We start from the raw sequence: 18,796 nt of genomic DNA, 5'->3' as shown, positions 1-18,796 counted from the left end.
ATAATATAAATAAATGCATTACTACAATGTTCTGTCGTCTTTTTTCCTTCTTATAAAAGAGGTGCTGTAGAGAATACAGTCAGAAGTACGATTACAATACAGGATCAAACAATATACACCTCCACTCCTCTCTCTCTGGGTTCTACCCATCCAGCTGGTTCCTTTCTCCTTTTTCAACCTGCAGACACACCTGGACCGGACCGGACCGGACCGGACCGCACAGCACAGGACCAGACCAGACCAGACCGGACCGGACTGCACAGGACCGAACCGGACCAGACCAGACCGGACCGGACCGGACCGCACAGGACCAGACCAGACCGGACCGGACCGGACCGCACAGGACCAGACCAGACCGGACCAGACGGGACCAGACGGGACGGATTCACCTCGTTCAGACAGACAGATTCACACACAGCAAGTATGAGACGGGATAACGGAGACGGGATAAGGGAGACTGGAGACGGGATAACGGTGACGGGACAAGTGTGACGGGATAAGGGAGACTGGAGACGGGATAACGGGATAAGGGAGACGGGATAACGGAGACTGGAGACGGGTGACGGGATAAGGGAGACTGGAGACGGGATAACGGAGACTGGAGACGGGATAACGGGATAAGGGTGACGGGATAACGGAGACGGGTGACGGGATAAGGGAGACTGGAGACGGGATAAGGGAGACTGGAGACGGGATAACGGGATAAGGGAGACGGGATAACGGCGACTGGAGACGGGTGACGGGATAAGGGAGACTGGAGACGGGATAACGGGATAAGGGTGACGGGATAACGGAGACGGGTGACGGGATAAGGGAGACTGGAGACGGGATAAGGGAGACTGGAGACGGGATAACGGGATAAGGGAGACGGGATAACGGCGACTGGAGACGGGTGACGGGATAAGGGAGACTGGAGACGGGATAACGGGATAAGGGAGACGGGATAACGGAGACTGGAGACGGGTGACGGGATAAGGGAGACTGGAGACGGGATAACGAAGACTGGAGACGGGTGACGGGATAAGGGTGACTGGAGATGGGATAAGGGAGACGGGATAAGGGAGACGGGATAACGGAGACTGGAGACGGGATAAGGGAGACTGGAGACGGGAAAAGTGACGGGATAACGGAGACTGGAGACGGGTGACGGGATAAGGGTGACGGGATAACGGAGACTGGAGACGGGTGACGGGATAAGGGTGACGGGATAACGGAGACTGGAGACGGGTGACGGGATAAGGGTGACGGGATAACGGAGACTGGAGACGGGTGACGGGATAAGGGAGACGGGATAACGAAGACTGGAGACGGGTGACGGGATAAGGGTGACTGGAGACGGGATAACGGAGACTGGAGACGGGATAAGGGAGACTGGAGACGGGATAAGGGAGACTGGTGACGGGATAAGGGAGACTGGAGACGGGAAAAGTGACGGGATAACGGAGACTGGAGACGGGTGACGGGATAAGGGTGACGGGATAACGGAGACTGGAGACGGGTGACGGGATAAGGGTGACGGGATAACGGAGACTGGAGACGGGTGACGGGATAAGGGTGACGGGATAACGGAGACTGGAGACGGGTGACGGGATAAGGGTGACAGGATAAGGGTGACGGGATAACGGAGACTGGAGACGGGTGACGGGATAACGGAGACTGCAGACGGGTGACGGGATAAGGGAGACTGGAGACGGGTGACGGGATAAGGGAGACGGGATAACGGAGACTGGAGACGGGATAAGGGAGACGGGATAACGGAGACTGGAGACGGGTGACGGGATAACGGAGACTGGAGACGGGTGACGGGATAAGGGAGACGGGATAACGGAGACTGGAGACGGGTGACGGGATAAGGGAGACTGGAGACGGGATAACGGAGACTGGAGACGGGTGACGGGATAACGGAGACGGGTGACGGGATAATGGAGACTGGAGACGGGTGACGGGATAAGGGAGACTGGATAACGGAGACTGGAGACGGGATAACGGAGACTGGAGACGGGTGACGGGATAACGGAGACTGGAGACGGGATAACGGAGACTGGAGACGGGTGACGGGATAATGGAGACTGGAGACGGGTGACGGGATAAGGGAGACGGGATAATGGAGACTGGAGACGGGTGACGGGATAAGGGAGACGGGATAACGGAGACTGGAGACGGGATAACGGAGACTGGAGACGGGTGACGGGATAAGGGTGACGGGATAACGGAGACTGGAGACGGGATAAGGGAGACTGGAGACGGGTGACGGGATAAGGGTGACGGGATAACGGAGACTGGAGACGGGATAAGGGAGACTGGAGACGGGTGACGGGATAAGGGTGACGGGATAACGGAGACTGGAGACGGGATAAGGGAGACGGGATAACGGAGACTGGAGACGGGATATCTTGTTCTGAACTGGACCTCGAACATCAAGACTCAACAGAAACATTCAGAAACGATTTGACTCCATGTAAAGCGTCCTCCATATCAGGGTCTGTCTCTTTAAGACATCTGGACATGTTTTGTTTACGTTTAAAAAGACAAACGCTGGCTGAAATCTTTTTTTTTTTTTATGTACCAGCTTCAAAAAGTTTAATTTAACACGACCACCTACAGCAGCATGGAAGCTCCAACTGATCGGAGAAACTTACGGTCCACTTTCTACCTTTTTCTGGAGCTTTCACCCACATCACACAGTCTTCATTACTGGACATTTTGCTTTTAAATTTCCGTCCATCAGAACTTCTCGTCAGTGCCGGCTTCACAGTGGAACCCTCTTCTACTGACCATGTCCGTCCGGTCACACTGATCACTACGAGCGGACGGTTATTAGAAACCAGATTACCGACTAACGGGAGACGGGCGCCGGTCTGCATGAGCTTCACTTTGAGGGCATTACGTCATCGTGTGTTATCGATCCACCTGACGAGGGCGGCTTCCACCACAGTGGCCCATGATATCAATGTGCAGTTTTTAGGGATGCACCGATACCCGATACTGTGCTCATGTACTCGTACTCGCAAAACGGCTCCGATACAACGGCACCGATACCACTTTATGGCAGCGTGACATTAACCTCTTGTCACCATCTTTCGGGTCCTATCGCACGCGCTCACGCTCCACCTCCCCGACGGTAGTGGCGAGACGGGGAGGACTTTCATTGCGCCACGGGGTTTTGCTTGCACCCTCTGACTCACGCGTGCGTTAGACTCATTGGTCCGTGTTTCAAGACGGGTCGGGTGGGTTGCAGACATAGCTGCAGACCCCTGGCGCCTTTTACGCGGGCCGAGCCCCGCCCTGGGGGGCACTAAGGACAGTCCGCCCCGGTGACACTTTGTCCACGGTCCCGGGAAGCAACTTCGACCCGAGCCTTTCCAAGCCGACCAAGAGCCGATGGCAGCGCACCGCCTCGTGTGTCGCTCACACCCTCCAGCTGGCTGTTAACGAGGGTCTTTAGGCACAGAGAAGTACTCGTATCGGTACTCGGTATCGGAGAGTACCCAAATGTAAGTACTTGTACTCGGTCTGATATAAAGTGGTATCGGTTCATCCCTAGTTGGTTTTAAAATGTTTTTCCAGATGTATGAAAAGACCCAAAGTGAACACTGTAACAAACTACTTGATGTCTCGAGCTTTCTGATCACTAGAAGCGGTTTCCACTGTAGTAACTTAACATTGTTCCATCTGTGGATGAAGACCATGTGGTGAATCCTCAGTAGAAGCTACTCAGGACCTGGAGATCGATGTGTAGAAAGGTTGTTTACTACGTTAACGGAGGAACAGCTGGTTGTCGCGGCTTCTTAATTATCTACGATGAGGAGATTATTCCACCTCGTGCTGCTGTAGACGATGATCTGAGCGCCACGCATATAAAGTACACGGTTACTGCTGAACACACCTGTAACACACTTCTGCTACTGTTGGATCTGGAGGTGTGAACAAGGCATCATCATCATCAAACACACACACACACACACACACACACACACATACACATACACACATACACACATACAACCAGACCAGCGTCCCGTCTTCAGCCCTAAAAGCTCCCACAAGTCATTGCTGCCTCCCGTCAAACCATTCAGGCACAAAAAAAGGAAAAACAAACCGAACCTCTCCGTCTTCGGCACCTACATGTTGGTCATAAATAACAACACTTTGTTTAGACCGACTCGGTCAGAATATGGTTTAAAAACATTGTGACGAAGGCCACCAGAAGATTTCATCAACACAAAGACTCCCTATAAACATCATGAGAGCTGGGATGGAGGCGGGAAAAACCAACTGCAATACAGGACCAATCAGCTCCCGGGGTGGACATGGACACGATGGCTCCAAAAACAAGCACAAGACTTCCTCACGCCTTCATCTGGACCCTCACAGCAGCTCTGACAACCACGCCACTACCACGGGACGCATCAGTCTTTACAAGCCGAGCCGGGCTTCAACAGAAAGTCTGGTTACAGCTCGGTTGCCGCCGCTCCAGAGAAACAGCTCAGCGTCACGGGGCAGCATGCAGCAGAGAGTAAGGCAGCTGGAGTGAACTCATGTCTGTCTACAGTCCATGTCTGCCTGTCTGTCTGCCTGTCTGTCCGTCTGTCTGTCTGTCAGAGGGACGACCAGGACCTCGAGGGAACGTCCGTGAAGGAAGCCTCAGCTCAGGAAGGCTGGTGTGTGTGTGTGTGTGTGTGTGTGTGTGTGTGTGTGTGTGTGTGCGTGTGCAGCTTCGTCCGTCCTGCTTTGCGAGTCTGTTTTCTGTCTGCAGGACGTCGACCGAGTCTGAGCTTCCTGTCCTTCACACACACACACACACACACACACACACACACACACTACAGCCACACATGGACAATGAGGAAGAGGAGGGTGAGCAGGAGGAAGAGCTACGTTTTGGCACCTCCAGAAACCTTGGCATGTGACTGCACCTCCCCCCCCCTCCCCACGTCTCACCCAACCCCTCCCCCCACCCTCATCCCTTAGCTTATATGAAGGGGCCGCCGGGCATACCCAGGAAGTTGGGCGCCATGGGGCGCGGCGCCGTCGAGCCGCTCCAGTGCACCTTCATGTGGTGTCTCAGGTTGGACTTGGACGAGAAGCGCTTGTCACACTGCTGGCAGGAGAACGGCTTCTCCTTGGTGTGGATGCGGCGGTGGCAGATGAGTTGGGTGGACACCCGGAAGGACTTGCCGCAGTCGGGGCACTGGTAGCGTTTGGGCTCGGTGTGGATCCGGCGGTGGTTCTTGAGGGACATGAGGTTGGGGAACTCCTTCTGGCAGGAGTTGCAGAAGTAGGTCCCGGTCTTGTGGCTGTTCTTGTGGTTGAGCAGGGAGCTGGCGTGGCGGTAAGACCGGCCACACTGATCGCACACATGGGATTTGATGACCTCACCGTGGCCCCCGCGGCTGCGGGCTTTGACCACGCTGCCGGGGTTGAGTCCTTGCTCTTGCATCAAGGTGAGGTCCAGGCCCGACCCCCAGCCCAGCTCCTGGGAGCCCCCCTGTCGGGGCTGCTGGGGTCTGGGCTGGCGGGGCTGCGGCACCTGGCCGTGGGTGATCTCCATGTGGAGCCGGAAGCTGGCCTGCGTGGGAAAGGCTCGCTGGCAGGACCGGCAGGTCAGCTCCCGCTGTTTCTGGTGGACGCGTCGGTGGTTGTACAGCTGGGAGGAAACACGGAAGGCCTTGCCGCAGTCGTGGCAACGGTGGCGCCGTGTCTCTGAGTGGATACGGCGGTGGTTCTTCAGGGCGAGCAGGTTGGAGTAGGTCTTGAGGCACACGGCGCAGTGGTAGATGCCGACGGTGTGGGTGTTCTTGTGATTGAGGAGGGAGCTGGCGTGGCGGTAGGAGCGGCCGCATTGATCACATCTGTGCTGAGACAAACAGGAAACAACAAGGGGGGGGGGGACGAGGGACGGGACAGAAGGACCGATTAGTAACGGAAGAGGGTAGTTTGCTTTCACTGTTCTGTCCAAGTTAACCTCACTGACTGGTTCCCACTTTTTCTTTACAGTTATTCAAATATCTTAGCTGTTGTTCATACAGGTATATGATCTGAAATCCGGCTTAAACTACTACAAAGTGGTGTACCATTTAAAGTTATCATTTCTACACAGGTCATAGGGGAGAGGACTGCTGGGTGGGGGGGGGACATTGGAGGTTAATGGGGGGGGTTGGGAGGTATCTGCTGCTCCCTGCACTGCACAAATAGACACAAGCTTCAAACGGCTTCATTCACAGATCTGCCGTCAGCCTTCGTTTGGGTGATTACTGAATGTAATGATGAGAGATCCACCTCGACCACGTCGAACTAGAGCTGGAGTAAAGAACCCTTTAGCTGTTACGGATCAGAACCTCTAGACATGTGCAGTGCAGCTAGCTCCAAATACGTCCTAATCTTCCCTATGAGCCCCGTCACAGAGCTGTGTTTACTAGTCTAAGAACAATCAGAGACTACAATCAGATCAGAACAAGAGCAAGAAACATCAGTACTTAAGATTTAATATGCTACACAAAAATAACAATCTGTTTTCTCAGGAAACAAAGCATGAAAACAACACATCTGAACATGAAGGCAGCCTAAACAAACTAGAATGTGTGAGATATGCTAACTGAAAGCAAATGGGGTTGACTTATCTGGTCTCTCCACTAATTCAATTTGTCCAAACTTCAGAAAAATCCGAATTCCGGCACGCGTATGGTCCCAAGGAAGCCGGATTGGAGATCATATACCTGTAATAGACACGTAGAGACCTAAATTTATCTTCACTATTTCGTTTTCAACTTCGAAGAATCACAAACAACTGACGAGAACTCACGTGTACCGACACTCTTCGCCCTCTCCCGCGGGTGCAGTGGCCTTCCTCCTGACTTCCATGCCTACCTGGTTGTCCCCGCAGCGGTGCCTGGCTAGACCGGACCTCCCCTGGAAGCTCTTCCCACAGGTGGGGCAGCCGAAGGGGGTCGCGCCCTCCTCGTGGACCTTCTGGTGGTTTCGGAGGAACCTGGCCAGCCGGAAGGCTTTCCCGCACGTGTGGCAGATGTGCTTCTTCCGCTGCGTGTGGATGCGCATGTGGTTGCGTAGCGCCATGTAGTTGGTGTAGGGCTTGTCGCAGAAGTTGCACCGGAAGTTGCCCGTCTTGTGGGTGTGCTTGTGGTTCAGCAAGGAGCTGGCATGTTTGTAGGCACAGCTGCACAGGTCGCAGGCGTAGGGCCTCTCATCAGAGTCCAGGTCCACGGAGCTCCTCTCCAAGCTGATGTTGGTAGAGCTGTTGGTGGACGAGGATGAAGGCAGGTGCTGGGCTGGGCAGTCGTGGGCCGCGAGCTCATCGGCCGTGGTAAAGCCTTCACAGCATCCGTCGCACTCAAAGTCCATCTGGACCCCGGGGCCCTGCGGCCCTTTGCACAGGCCGGCGGTAGTGTGGGTGGCGAGCTGCCTCTGGGTGCGGAAGCCTTTCCCGCATTCTTGGCAGTTGTGCTTCTTCTGGGCGAAGTGGAGACGCAGATGGTTCTTCATCGCCAGCCTGTTGGGGTACGTAGAGTTGCACACATTACAGTGGTACTCCCCGATCTTGTGAAGGTTCTTGTGGTTGGCCAGGCTGCCGGCGTGTCGGTACGTCTTGCCGCATTCTTCACAGGCGAAAGGCCGCCGTCCGGTTTCTGCCGGGTCAAACTTCTGGGGCCTGGAGGTTCCGGCTGAGGAGTAGGGCTTCTTGAACCCCTGATGGCTGTATTTCGCGGCCATCGCCTGACCCTTCGACGACTCTCCTCTCATCGTCTGCATCTGAGACGGGCCGGGCTGCTGGAAGCGAGAACCGTTGGGGCCGGTCCGAACCAGGCCTTTGGCTCGGTGCTCCTCGTGGAGACGGAGGTGGTTGATCAGCTGCTTTTGGATCTTGAAAGCCTTGCCACATTCTTCACACTTGTGCCTGCAGCAAACAAACACAATAGAAAACACAATAAAGTCTCAGGAAACACACGACACATAGAAACGTAGATCAACACGACCCTCGTTATTTATGAGCCAGGGGTCAAACTCCTGGTACAATGGTGTCAGGATCAACTGAAGTCCAACAGGTTTGGACTCAGAGCAGATACATTTCTAAACGTCCCTAATAGTGGTGTCACGATTCTCCAAATCTACAATTCGATTGGATTGAAACATGCCGTTGTTAGACTACGGAGTCTTCATTCCTAAACTGGTTTCAGGTCCTGACAACTGTCATTTACACTTTCAACCAGGGTGTAAGCAAAACCCCGTGGCGCAATCAAAGTGAGGGCCGGCGTGCGCCGGCTGAGTTGGGATCCTGACCCAGCGGGGTCGGGCGCACCACCGGCCCTTCTCGCCCGCACCGTCGGGGAGGTGGAGCGTGAGGACCCGAAAGATGTTGACGAGAGGTTAACGTCACGCTGCTGTAAAGTGGTATCGGAGCCGTTTTGTGAGTACGAGTACATGAGCACAGTATCGGACCCGATACCCGATACTGGTATCGGTGCATCCTACTTTCAACAAAAAGAAGATCCACTGGATGGCAGGAGGGGACTTTACAACAACAGCTAGAGTTTCTCAGAGTTTATGATGCACACCTGAATGCACCACGACATCCCTGTTGGCGCCTACATGGTTCACACTACGGCGAGCATGAACACTGCTTTACCGTAATAAGACACGTGGACACACAGTGGATTTAAAATGGAGTTCACTGAGCTCGATTTTCTTTGGTTGCTTCAGTCTCTTAATCTTCAGCAGCCGACAAACTCTAGTCTTCCTGCCGACGATGAGTTTGTTGTTTCTGTAACTCACGGGGAGGCACAATGTCTCCACTGCGGTGACTTCAGGGAAGCAAAAGGTTTTTACAGTTCCGGTGTTTCTCCGTCAGTGGCTGTGTTGTCACCGGTAAGATACGCTGTGTGATGTTCTTTCCAATGAATGTCTGTCTACTTTCGTTTTGCTTTTTGCACCGTGTTGTATCTTGATTTTTGTTTTTTACTGCTGCTTGTTGTTTCTGCTCTATCCCCTCTGCTGCTGTACACTGCACGTCCCCACTGTGGGACTAACAAAGGAATATCTGATCTGATTTTATGAAGCTGCTTGTTACCTAAATACAACTTTTTATAGTCAGTCAGTCAGTCAGATTTGTCCATATTGAGTTATCAATGCTGATCCCAGGAGTAGGGATGCACCGATTGCAAAATTATGGGCTGATACCGATGTTTAAAATAACAATTTGGCCGTAATCAATGTTTTTGTTGTTTTTTATTTCCCTCTTGTTCCAGGGAACCAAAGACCTCTTCATTATATAAAATAACTCCGTTACGCTGTTATAAAGTCATTTCACGGTCTCTGAATCAGACTAATGTATGAAACAACCTTTATTATAACCTTCTTTAAAAATAAAACCCACCGCAAATAACCGGCACAATTGATGCAACACAACAGATCGGCCGCCACCATCGCCGAATGTCATGTTATTTGCCAAGAGTCCGATGGCGGTCAACGAGGCGAATATCAGACTCTGGCTGTATTCGAAACCGCATACTATACTAGTAGTACGTACTGATTTGGCCAAAATGTAGTATGCAGTATGCAGTATGTAGTATGTAGTATGTAGTATGCAGTATGCAGTATGTAGTATGCAGTATGCAGTATGTAGTATGCAGTATGTAGTATGTAGTATGCAGTATGCGAACAAAAGCAAAATCTCCAGTATGCCAGAAATACCCGGATGACGTACTGATTTGGAAAAATTCTCCAGTATGCATCGGACCAGTCTATCTCGCCTACTGTATCCCACAATGCAAAGCGGCGGAACAGCACAGGCTGCGGGTATAAAAACAGCAGCCAGAAGCTGCTCTTTTTTTACGTTTTCTGTACCCATTTCAACACTAAATTCACTTCTGAACGTTTTTGAGGCGAGAAATCAACTGTTTAGATTATTAATATCGGCAGTTTTACGAAGTTAGATGGCGAATTGAACATTTGTTCCACCGTTGTCGGAGTTTAGAAGCTCCACAGAATACCGTGACAGCCAGCGAGCGCCTGCCCGGGTCGCTGCCAGCAAGCCGGGTAGTCACGCTCAGAGACCGCTATGAGCTGCTGGAGCTCTCTAGAGACCGGTCTGTAGACGAGAGGCTTTGATTTCCTTGTTGACGGATAGTTTGTTTAAATATCACAACACAGATGTCCATTATAAATTAACAGGAAACTGTGTTTATTTGCCTTTTTGGAGTTAAAAAGCTCCACAATCACCCGCGGGCGGAGCTCGCTGGAGAGCCGGCCAGTGACGCTCACAGAGCGGCTGCAGAGCAGCAGAGTGGCGAGGGAAGATGAGAGGAGAGGAAGAGGAGAGGAGAGAGAAGAGGAAGAGGAGAGAGAAGAGGAGAGGAGAGGAAGAGGAGAGAGGAGAGGAGAGGAGAGAGAAGATGAGAGGAGAGAGAAGAGGAGAGGAAGAGGAAGAGGAGAGAGAAGAGGAGAGGGAAAGAGCAGCTTCTGACGGGGCAGAGAGGTTCCTGATGAGACAACATGTCTCTAATATCTGGAGGGAGATCAGTCCTTTTGCTGTAACTGAAAAAGCAGTTTGAGTAAAGTAAACGTTGTGGATGAATGTTTTATATTTCCCGTCTCTCCTCGTTGATGATCCTGTTTGTCGGACTTCTTTATGAGCTGTCAGAATAAATAGTTTAAACCTGCAGTATCTTATAAAGTAAACAAGCACAACATAAACAACAACATCAAAGTTGTATTTTTTGATAATATTGTAATAGTGGTACAAGTTAGTTTTTTTGTCCTGTGCTTTAAGAGCTGGTTTGAAGGCTTAAGCCTCGTCTAGCATACTGCTAAATACATCACTTTAACTGTCACATACTGCATACTACTGAGGAACGCAGTATACAGTATGTACTGTATACTGCATACTGCGCTCCTCAGTAGTATGCAGTATACAGTATGTACTGTATACTGCATACTGCGCTCCTCAGTAGTATGCAGTATACAGTATGTACTGTATACTGCGCTCCTCAGTAGTATGCAGTATGCGGTTTCGAATACAGCCTCTGACTAATCTCTAATCTCTGACTACATAAATGCTGAAAATCAAACACTTTTACTGGATTCATTTAGAGATTTTACCAACTTAAAGTCCCTAGAAGTGGATGATTCTACTTGCTCCCTTCATGGTCTAGAGGTAAACAAGTTAACAACAATCAATAAATCACAATATAGAATCACAATACTGATCAATATCAATGCATATCTAATCAGCACCCAGGTATGGTGATAGCATTGATCAGGAGGTGGATCATCCAGCACTAAGTCCCGCATACGAGGCGGTGCGCCGGGAACGGCTTGGAAAGGCTCGGGGCGAAGGTGGCTCGCGGCCCAAGCTTTACAGCGCTCCCCGCCCGGACCTCGCCGCACCGTGACGGGGCGTTCTCTCTCCCCGCCGGGAGGAACGGGACCCCCTGCTCCCGGTGCGACTGTCGACCGGGGCAGACTGTCATCAGTGCGCCCCAACCTCGTCCACCCGATCCGTCTCGAAACACGGACCAAGGAGTCTAACGCAGGGGCGAGTCAGAGGCTGCAAACAAAACCTCGTGGTGCAATGAAAGTGAGGGCCGGTGCGCGCCGGCTGACGTGCGATCCCGGCCCAGAGGGGGTCGGGTGCACCACCGTAAAGTGGTATCGGTGCCGTTGTATCAGAGCCGTTCTGCCAGTACGAGTACGAGTACATAAGCATAGTATCGGACCCGATACCGGTATCGGTGCATCCCTAGAAAGAACTACAGTTCATGCCAACTCATGATAGAAGTGTGCCGTCTGTACGGGAGGATGTGAAATCTCTCATTTCTGGCAAAACGTTATGGTAGAGATGGGAAAATGTGATTCGTGATTAACATTTGAAAATCAATTAAAGTTATTGTTTAACTGTAAATCGTGACATTGACTCATTTACTGTCCTTAAAACATCAGTATCGAATCAGTCGGTCTTCAGAAGGTCTCATAAAAACATCTGACCTTTCAACCAGCTGGTTGGACCAGCTCACCGCCGGATAGAGATACAGACAACACACGGATAGAGATAATGACAACACACGATGTAAGATGAAGTACTGAAGAGGCAATTCAATAATCAATAAGTGAACCTTGATTGTGAAAAAAACTAGATTAAGTTCATTCAACATAGATATAATCAAAACATCACAACACATCTTGTGTCTTGTCTTTAAACATAAACTTCAGCATCCAACTTAAAACTAGGGATGCACCGATACCCGATACCAGTATCGGGTATCGGGTCCGATGCTGTGCTCATGTACTCGTACTGACAAAACGGCTCCAATACAACGGCACCGATACCACTTTACGGTGGTGCACTCGACCCTGCGGGGCCGGAATCCCACCTCAGCCGGCGCCGGCCCTCACTTTCATTGCACCACGGGGTTTTGCTTGCACCCTCTGACTCGCGCGTGCGTTAGACTCCTTGGTCCGTGTTTCAAGACGGGCCTGGTGGGTTGCCGACATCGCCGCAGACCCCTGGCGCCCGTTACGTGGGCCGAGCCCGCTCTGGGGGCACAACGCGGTCGGGGCGCACTAAGGACAGTCCGCCCCTGTGACGCTTTGTCCATGGCCCCAGAAAGCACCTTCGCCCCGAGCCTTTCCAAGCCGACCAGGAGCCGGTCGCAGCGCACCGCCTCGTATGCGGGACTCCCCAGCCTGCCGTGTGTCGCTCACACCCTCCAGCTGGCTGTTAACGAGGGTCTTTAGACACAGAGAAGTACTCGTATCGGTACTCGGTATCGGAGAGTACCCAAATTTAAGTACTGGCACTCGGTCTGATATAAAGTGATATCTGTGCATCCCTATTTAAAACATCTTTAAAACATCTGCCCAAATGAAATAAGAGCGGTCAGAAGGAGGACCTACCTCTTCAGGTCGAAGTGGGTCCTTTGGTGATTCTTGAGAGCCAGCAGGTTGTAGTAGCGTTTCTGGCACACCAAGCAGCGGAAGACGCCCGTCTTATGGGACTTCTTGTGGTTAAGGAGTGAGCAGGGGTGTCTGTATCCTCGCCCACATTGGTCGCACTTGTGAGGCTTGTCGCTTTGGTCAACCATCGGCCTACGTCCGTCGCCACCGACGTCACGGCTTCCTCCGGCAACTCCGCCGCCGCCGGCGCCACCGTCTCCTCCAGACATCCCTTTGGCTCCGTTATGGCCCTGCTTGCTCAGCGAGCTGCTCCGATTCTTACCGGGGCACAGGTGGGTGATCAGGTGGTGGCGGTCGGCAAAAAACATGCCACAGTCGACACAGATGTGGTTGCGTCCGTCCATCTTGTCGTTGCCGTTAGCCGCGCTGCCTACGATACTCTGCTGCTGGCCGTCCGGCCTCTGAGGGCCGTGGACTAACTGGTGATTCAGGAGGTCCTGCTTCCTGGAGAAGCTCTGGCCACAGGTGGAGCAGATCATCCTCCACTCCTGCTCCAGGCTGGAGGGTCCTGGTGCTGTTGGGTTATTGGCATGGCTACGCAGGTGGCTCCTGAGGGCTCTGAGGCTGGCGTAGTGGTTGCCGCACACCGAACACTGATACACTTCTCCGTCATCTTCTTCGTCTTTGTCGTTGCTACCCATCCTCTTTCCTCCGCTCTGGGAGTACTGTCGCTGGCTGCTGCCTTCCTTCAGGCTGCTGGAGCTCCCAGCGGGCAGCGAGGTTCCACTGGAGCCGTGGTAGCTCATGTTGCCCATGAAACCGTTGGACATGTTGCTCTGCTGCTGTTGCGGCTGCTGGCCACGACGGGGACACATGTGCGATTTGATGCCGGATACGTCTCCATACATCTCGCCGCAGTCGGCACACACGTGTCTGTCGGCCTGACGGTGAGCAGAGTTGCTCTGGGAGAGCGAGCTGCCGTCGAACCGATCGTGGAACTCGAGAGAGTCCAACCCGCTGCTGTGGCCGCCGTCGGGTACAAAGTGGGCAGCATCACCCAGATTTCCTGGCAGTGAGATCGGAGTGGTGGCGCCACTGCCTTCCTGGACGTAGCTCGGCTGGGAGTCCAGTGTTAGCGGCTCTGGAGACAGCCAGTCGTTGCTGTCGTTGTTAAGCGGCTGGTTGGAGGAGCGCCCCTTGTGGCTCCGTAGGTGGCTGTGTAGCGCTGCGAGGTGAGGGTACTGCTTACAGCAGATGGTGCACTGGTAGTGGCCTGTCTGATGGCAGCGTTTGTGGTTGACCAGGCTTCCTGCGTGCCGGTAGCTTTTGCCGCACTCCCCGCACTTAAAGCGCCGCTCTCCGTCGTCCGGAGAGTTGGCCTGGGGCACGCGGCCTCCGGCGGGAGAAGACACCGAGCCCTGTGAACCGGAGCTTAGCGTGTCTGAGTTGAGGATGGAGCTGTCCTGGCCATGGGAGGCAGGGTGGGGGTCATGGGTCAGATAGTGGACCTTCAGGGTGTCCAAATCTGGGTGTCCTGCGCCACAGTATGCGCATGTGTAGATGGGATTGTTGACCGGAGGGCCCATTATGGGGTCATAGGGACCTCGTTTGTCACTGGGCAGGGGCGGCAGGGGCAGAGGGTCTCCCAGAGCGGGGGTGTACGCCGGGGATCGAACCGCACTCAGATTGTGGGGCATGATGCCGGGGAAACTGCGTGGCAGGCCGAGGGAGGGCGTGGCGGCGTTGTGCAGCAGGATGTGCTCCTGAAAGTCTGTCTTATTCGGCAGCGCTATCTGGCACAGGTGGCAGAAACACGAGGCGGTGTCGCCGCTCTGGGACGACTGGGTACCGCTGCTGCGCTCCGAGCCGTGGAGGCTGCCGCTGCCGCCGCCGCTGCTCACCATGGAGGCGCCGGGGGTCTTGAACTTCGAGTGAGTTCTCTCGTGGCTGTTTAGGGCAGCCAGGTTGCTAAACTGTTTAAAACACACAGAGCACTTAAAAGTTCCTTGCTGGTGACACTTCTTGTGGTTCACCAGACTACCGTGGTGCCGGTAGGTCCGGTCACACTGATCACACTTGAACGGTCTGTCCCAGGCGTCGTCAGATTCAGGGGAGCCTTTCTTCCCGTGGTCGTCTGTCTGGTGGCTTTGTAGGACACTATGTCCCATACCACTATTATTCAAATGAGAGCGCCCAAACCCGTCCGAGAGGTCCTGGGCGAGACCGTAGTCCCTCTCGTCGTGTCCCGCTTCTTCGGGCACTTCTTCGCTCTCTTCCTCAGTGTGTGCACTACTGGGGGACAATGTATGGATACGGAGGTGGTTCTTTAAAGCCACGGCGTTGGGCAGCGTGCGCGTACACACGGGACACTGGAATGAACCCACCTCGTGGGACTTCTTATGATTAGCTAGGCTAGCTGCGTGCTTGTAAATGCGGCCACACTGTTCACACTCGAATCGTCCGTTCTCTTCTTGCTGATAATGTGCTTTCATATGTTCTAGAAGACTTGGAGTACTCGGACAAACCATATCACACTCTTTACAGGGGAAACCCTTGGCACGACTCATATCATGCATTGCCATAGTACTCTAAAGCCAATCGGTTGGAGGGAGTCACAGTTCACAACACAGCCATGAACAGTGACGGGAGGGAGGAGGAGGAAGAGGAGGAGGAAGAGGGGCTTAGCTCTTCAGCTGAGGGCGGCCATTTTCTCCCCAGTGCAGATCCAGCCAATCGGGGCCCACCGTGGGAGGTGGCGGGCCTGCGTGGGGTCGCACCAGCCAATGAGGTATCACTATGGAGACAAGAATAAGAACAGAGGAGGGTTACTTGAAGAGCAACTTAATACCACACATGGAGTTAAACTGAGGTGTTTAGTGGAGGCAGAATATTTCTAACGCTGGTTAGCAAGAAAATACGAGTTTCTCCCAATATGTACCGTCACTCACCCGTCACTCACCCGTCACTCACCCGTCACTCACCCGTCACTCACTCTCCAGGAGGAAGAAATTAAGTATGAGCATGAATGATTGACAGGTCTAATACTGACACACTACTGTTTGTTCCTGACATCACGTGACGCTCTGACGGAGGACGCTCTGACAGCGGAGGCTCTGACGGAGGACCCTCTGACAGAGGACGGAGGACGCTCTGACGGAGGACACTATGACGGAGGACGGACTGACGGAGGACGCTCTGACGGAGGACGCTCTGACGGAGGACGCTCTGACGGAGGACGCTCTGACGGAGGACGCTCTGACGGAGGACGCTGCAGCTGCTGTCTGAACAACAACATCCTATACATCACTGGTTCCCAGCCTGAGGGTCCAGACCCCCACTAGGGGTCTGTCAGAGCTCCACGGGGGGTCGTGAGGCCTTCTCGACTTTATGGGGTGTAAAATAACTTCAGTTGGCATTTAGGGGTGTCACGACTCGATTTGACTTTCAATTTTACGGTCACGATTCGATTCTACTCTATTTAAACATGAACGATTTAAACACGCCGTTGTTAGAGTAGATCAGGGGTCAGCGACCTTTACTATCAAAGAGACATTTTAGACAAAAAAATAAAAAAATCTGTCTGGAGCTGCAAAAGATGTGATCAATGTGATGAAGGAAACACAGTTTATAGTCTAAGTATATAGAATATAAGTCTAATGCAGTGAGGGCCAAAGAGACAATGTACTACGTGTGGCCCTAATGTATTAGGAGATGCTGGATGCTGACCGCTGGACTAGAAACATCAACAGATCCTTCAGGCTACCGAGATTTAATCACAGTATATATTTTAAGGAAAGTGATGGTTAATATAGCTTCGATCTTTATTATTATTCTATTAATATTATTGTTATATTTATTACCATGTTTCTTATTGCAATTACGGTTATTATTATCATTCTTATTATTATATTTATTATTATTATAATAATAAATATTATTATTATTATAAATATTATTATTATTATTAGTGGTAGTATTAATATTATCATTATTATTATGCTGATTTATTATTGTTATTGTCCCTATCATAAAGCAGTAGACACACAGGTCAGTGATCAGATCAGTAGTGATCAAAGTGACCGTTTTAACAGGTTGATCTGTAATCAGATTACAGCAGGCGGCCACGTTAATCTGAACAAACACTCTCACACCAAGTTACACTCAAGGACTCCTCAATGACTTTCAAGGTCTCCAAAGTCACACGTCATCTGATCCTGCACCACATACCATGATATACAATAATACAGCAGAAGACACACTAATCCATGAATCCATAACAATCTCTATGATCTCATTCAGACTAGTTCTCCTCGAAAAACTGCTGCTGAGACAAAATCTGATGTCACTTTGAGGCTACGGGAAGCAAGACGGACATTTTTTAGACAGTTTAGTTTATATATATAAATAATATGCACCGATCTGCCATAATATGAGGTCAGCCTGGTCACCCTGACCGGTCCCCATACCAACAACCTGCTCCTCACTGTGTGTTCTGACACCTTTCTATCAGAACCAGCATTAACTCTTTCATCAGTTTGAGCTCCAGTAGTTCTTCTATTGGATCAGACAACACGGGCCAGCCTTCACTCCCACCCACCCCCCATCAATGAGCCTCGGGTCTGACCCTATCACCGGTTCACCGGTTCTCCTTCCTTGGACCACTCTGGGTAGGTCCTGACCCCTGCAGACCGGGAACATCCCACAAGAGCTGCAGTTCTGGAGATGCTCTGACATATCAATGTTATTCACTTCACCTGGTAGGGGTCTGAATGTTATGGCTGATCAGTGTATTTATATACACTGTTTATTCTATATTAATTCTATATATACAGTGTTTATTATATTTATTTTATATATACTGTTTATTCTCTATATAGTTGATTCTATATTTTATTCTATATAAACTCTTTATTCTATACTCTGTGCAGTGGGTGATTCATTGTAGTAGTTGGGTTAGTTAGTTTTTAGGGTCTTTGGTTAGTTGTAGGTTGTACATGTTATTGTATAATAATGCACTTTGTGTGATTAAACATATATATATTAATGTTATGTGTTCAGTGTGTGAAGCCTCATTCTCCAGGTAGCTGATCACAGATCAGACAATAAACAGTCAAGTTTCATGTTTAAAGAGCAGCAGGAACCTCCTCAGTTATTAGAGAATAATAGAAATAAGAAAACCTCACACAGGTTTTACACAACAAGCAGCATCTCCTCATGAAGCAGCATCTCCTCATGAAGCAGCATCTCCTCATGAAGCAGCATCTCCTCATGAAGCAGCATCTCCTCATGAAGCAGCATCTCCTCCACACACATTACAAACACACCCCTCCCCCTCTCTGATAATAATAAAGTAAACAAACTGAGTCAACAGTCTGTCCTCTCACACAGTGACTGCAGGTGTGTTCCGGGTGCTCAGAGTGTCTCAGGTGGATTCACACAGCGGGCAGCTTTAACCCGGGTCTGCTGGAGACCAGCTCCACAATAAACCCTGAATAAACTGATTAAATTGATTAAACTGTGAATAAAGTCCCTCTAGTTGCTCTAACAGAGCCGGTCTGACCCGGACCGAGCCTCAGCCCGGTTCCCTGACCTTGTCCCGTCTCAACATGACCGGATCCGGACAAAAGCATCTTCACCGACCCTCCGCCGACATTTCCCTGATATCTAACCCGGGGAGAGGCGCCTGAGCCCGGCCACGGGAGAGCCGCGGAGCGGGGGGAACCGGGGGTAATCACCCGGTGGTAGTTACTATAATGATTATGATTATTAGTGATCAATAAACCCCGGTATGATGCTCCAGCAGAGCAGAGACACCTCCAGCCCTCCAGCCCTCCAGCCAGCAGCTCTCTGAGACCCTCCATCAGGAAAATGGCCCTGAGCAGAGAGCTCC

At 51.6% G+C, this 18,796-nt stretch overlaps 1 protein-coding gene across 1 annotated transcript in view; it reads right to left on the bottom strand.

Annotated features, from left to right (window-relative positions):
- Nucleotides 1-15,729, bottom strand: part of LOC141781398 (zinc finger protein 646) — a 28,978-nt gene extending 13,249 nt beyond the window's left edge. The window contains exons 1-3 of the mRNA XM_074657129.1: nucleotides 12,907-15,729; nucleotides 6,803-7,912; nucleotides 4,999-5,852 (exon numbers count right to left, since the gene is read on the bottom strand). Coding sequence (XP_074513230.1) covers nucleotides 4,999-5,852; nucleotides 6,803-7,912; nucleotides 12,907-15,488 — 4,546 coding nt within the window. The 5' untranslated portion in view covers nucleotides 15,489-15,729. The remainder of the gene's footprint in view (nucleotides 1-4,998; nucleotides 5,853-6,802; nucleotides 7,913-12,906) is intronic.
- Between the last annotated feature and the right edge of the window lie 3,067 nt (nucleotides 15,730-18,796).

Source organism: Sebastes fasciatus, chromosome 13 (genome assembly GCF_043250625.1).
Source record: "Sebastes fasciatus isolate fSebFas1 chromosome 13, fSebFas1.pri, whole genome shotgun sequence".
Taxonomy (NCBI): Eukaryota; Metazoa; Chordata; class Actinopteri; order Perciformes; family Sebastidae; genus Sebastes; species Sebastes fasciatus.
The sequence above is the reverse complement of the archived record's forward strand: the minus strand, read 5'-3'. Positions and strand labels throughout refer to the sequence as shown.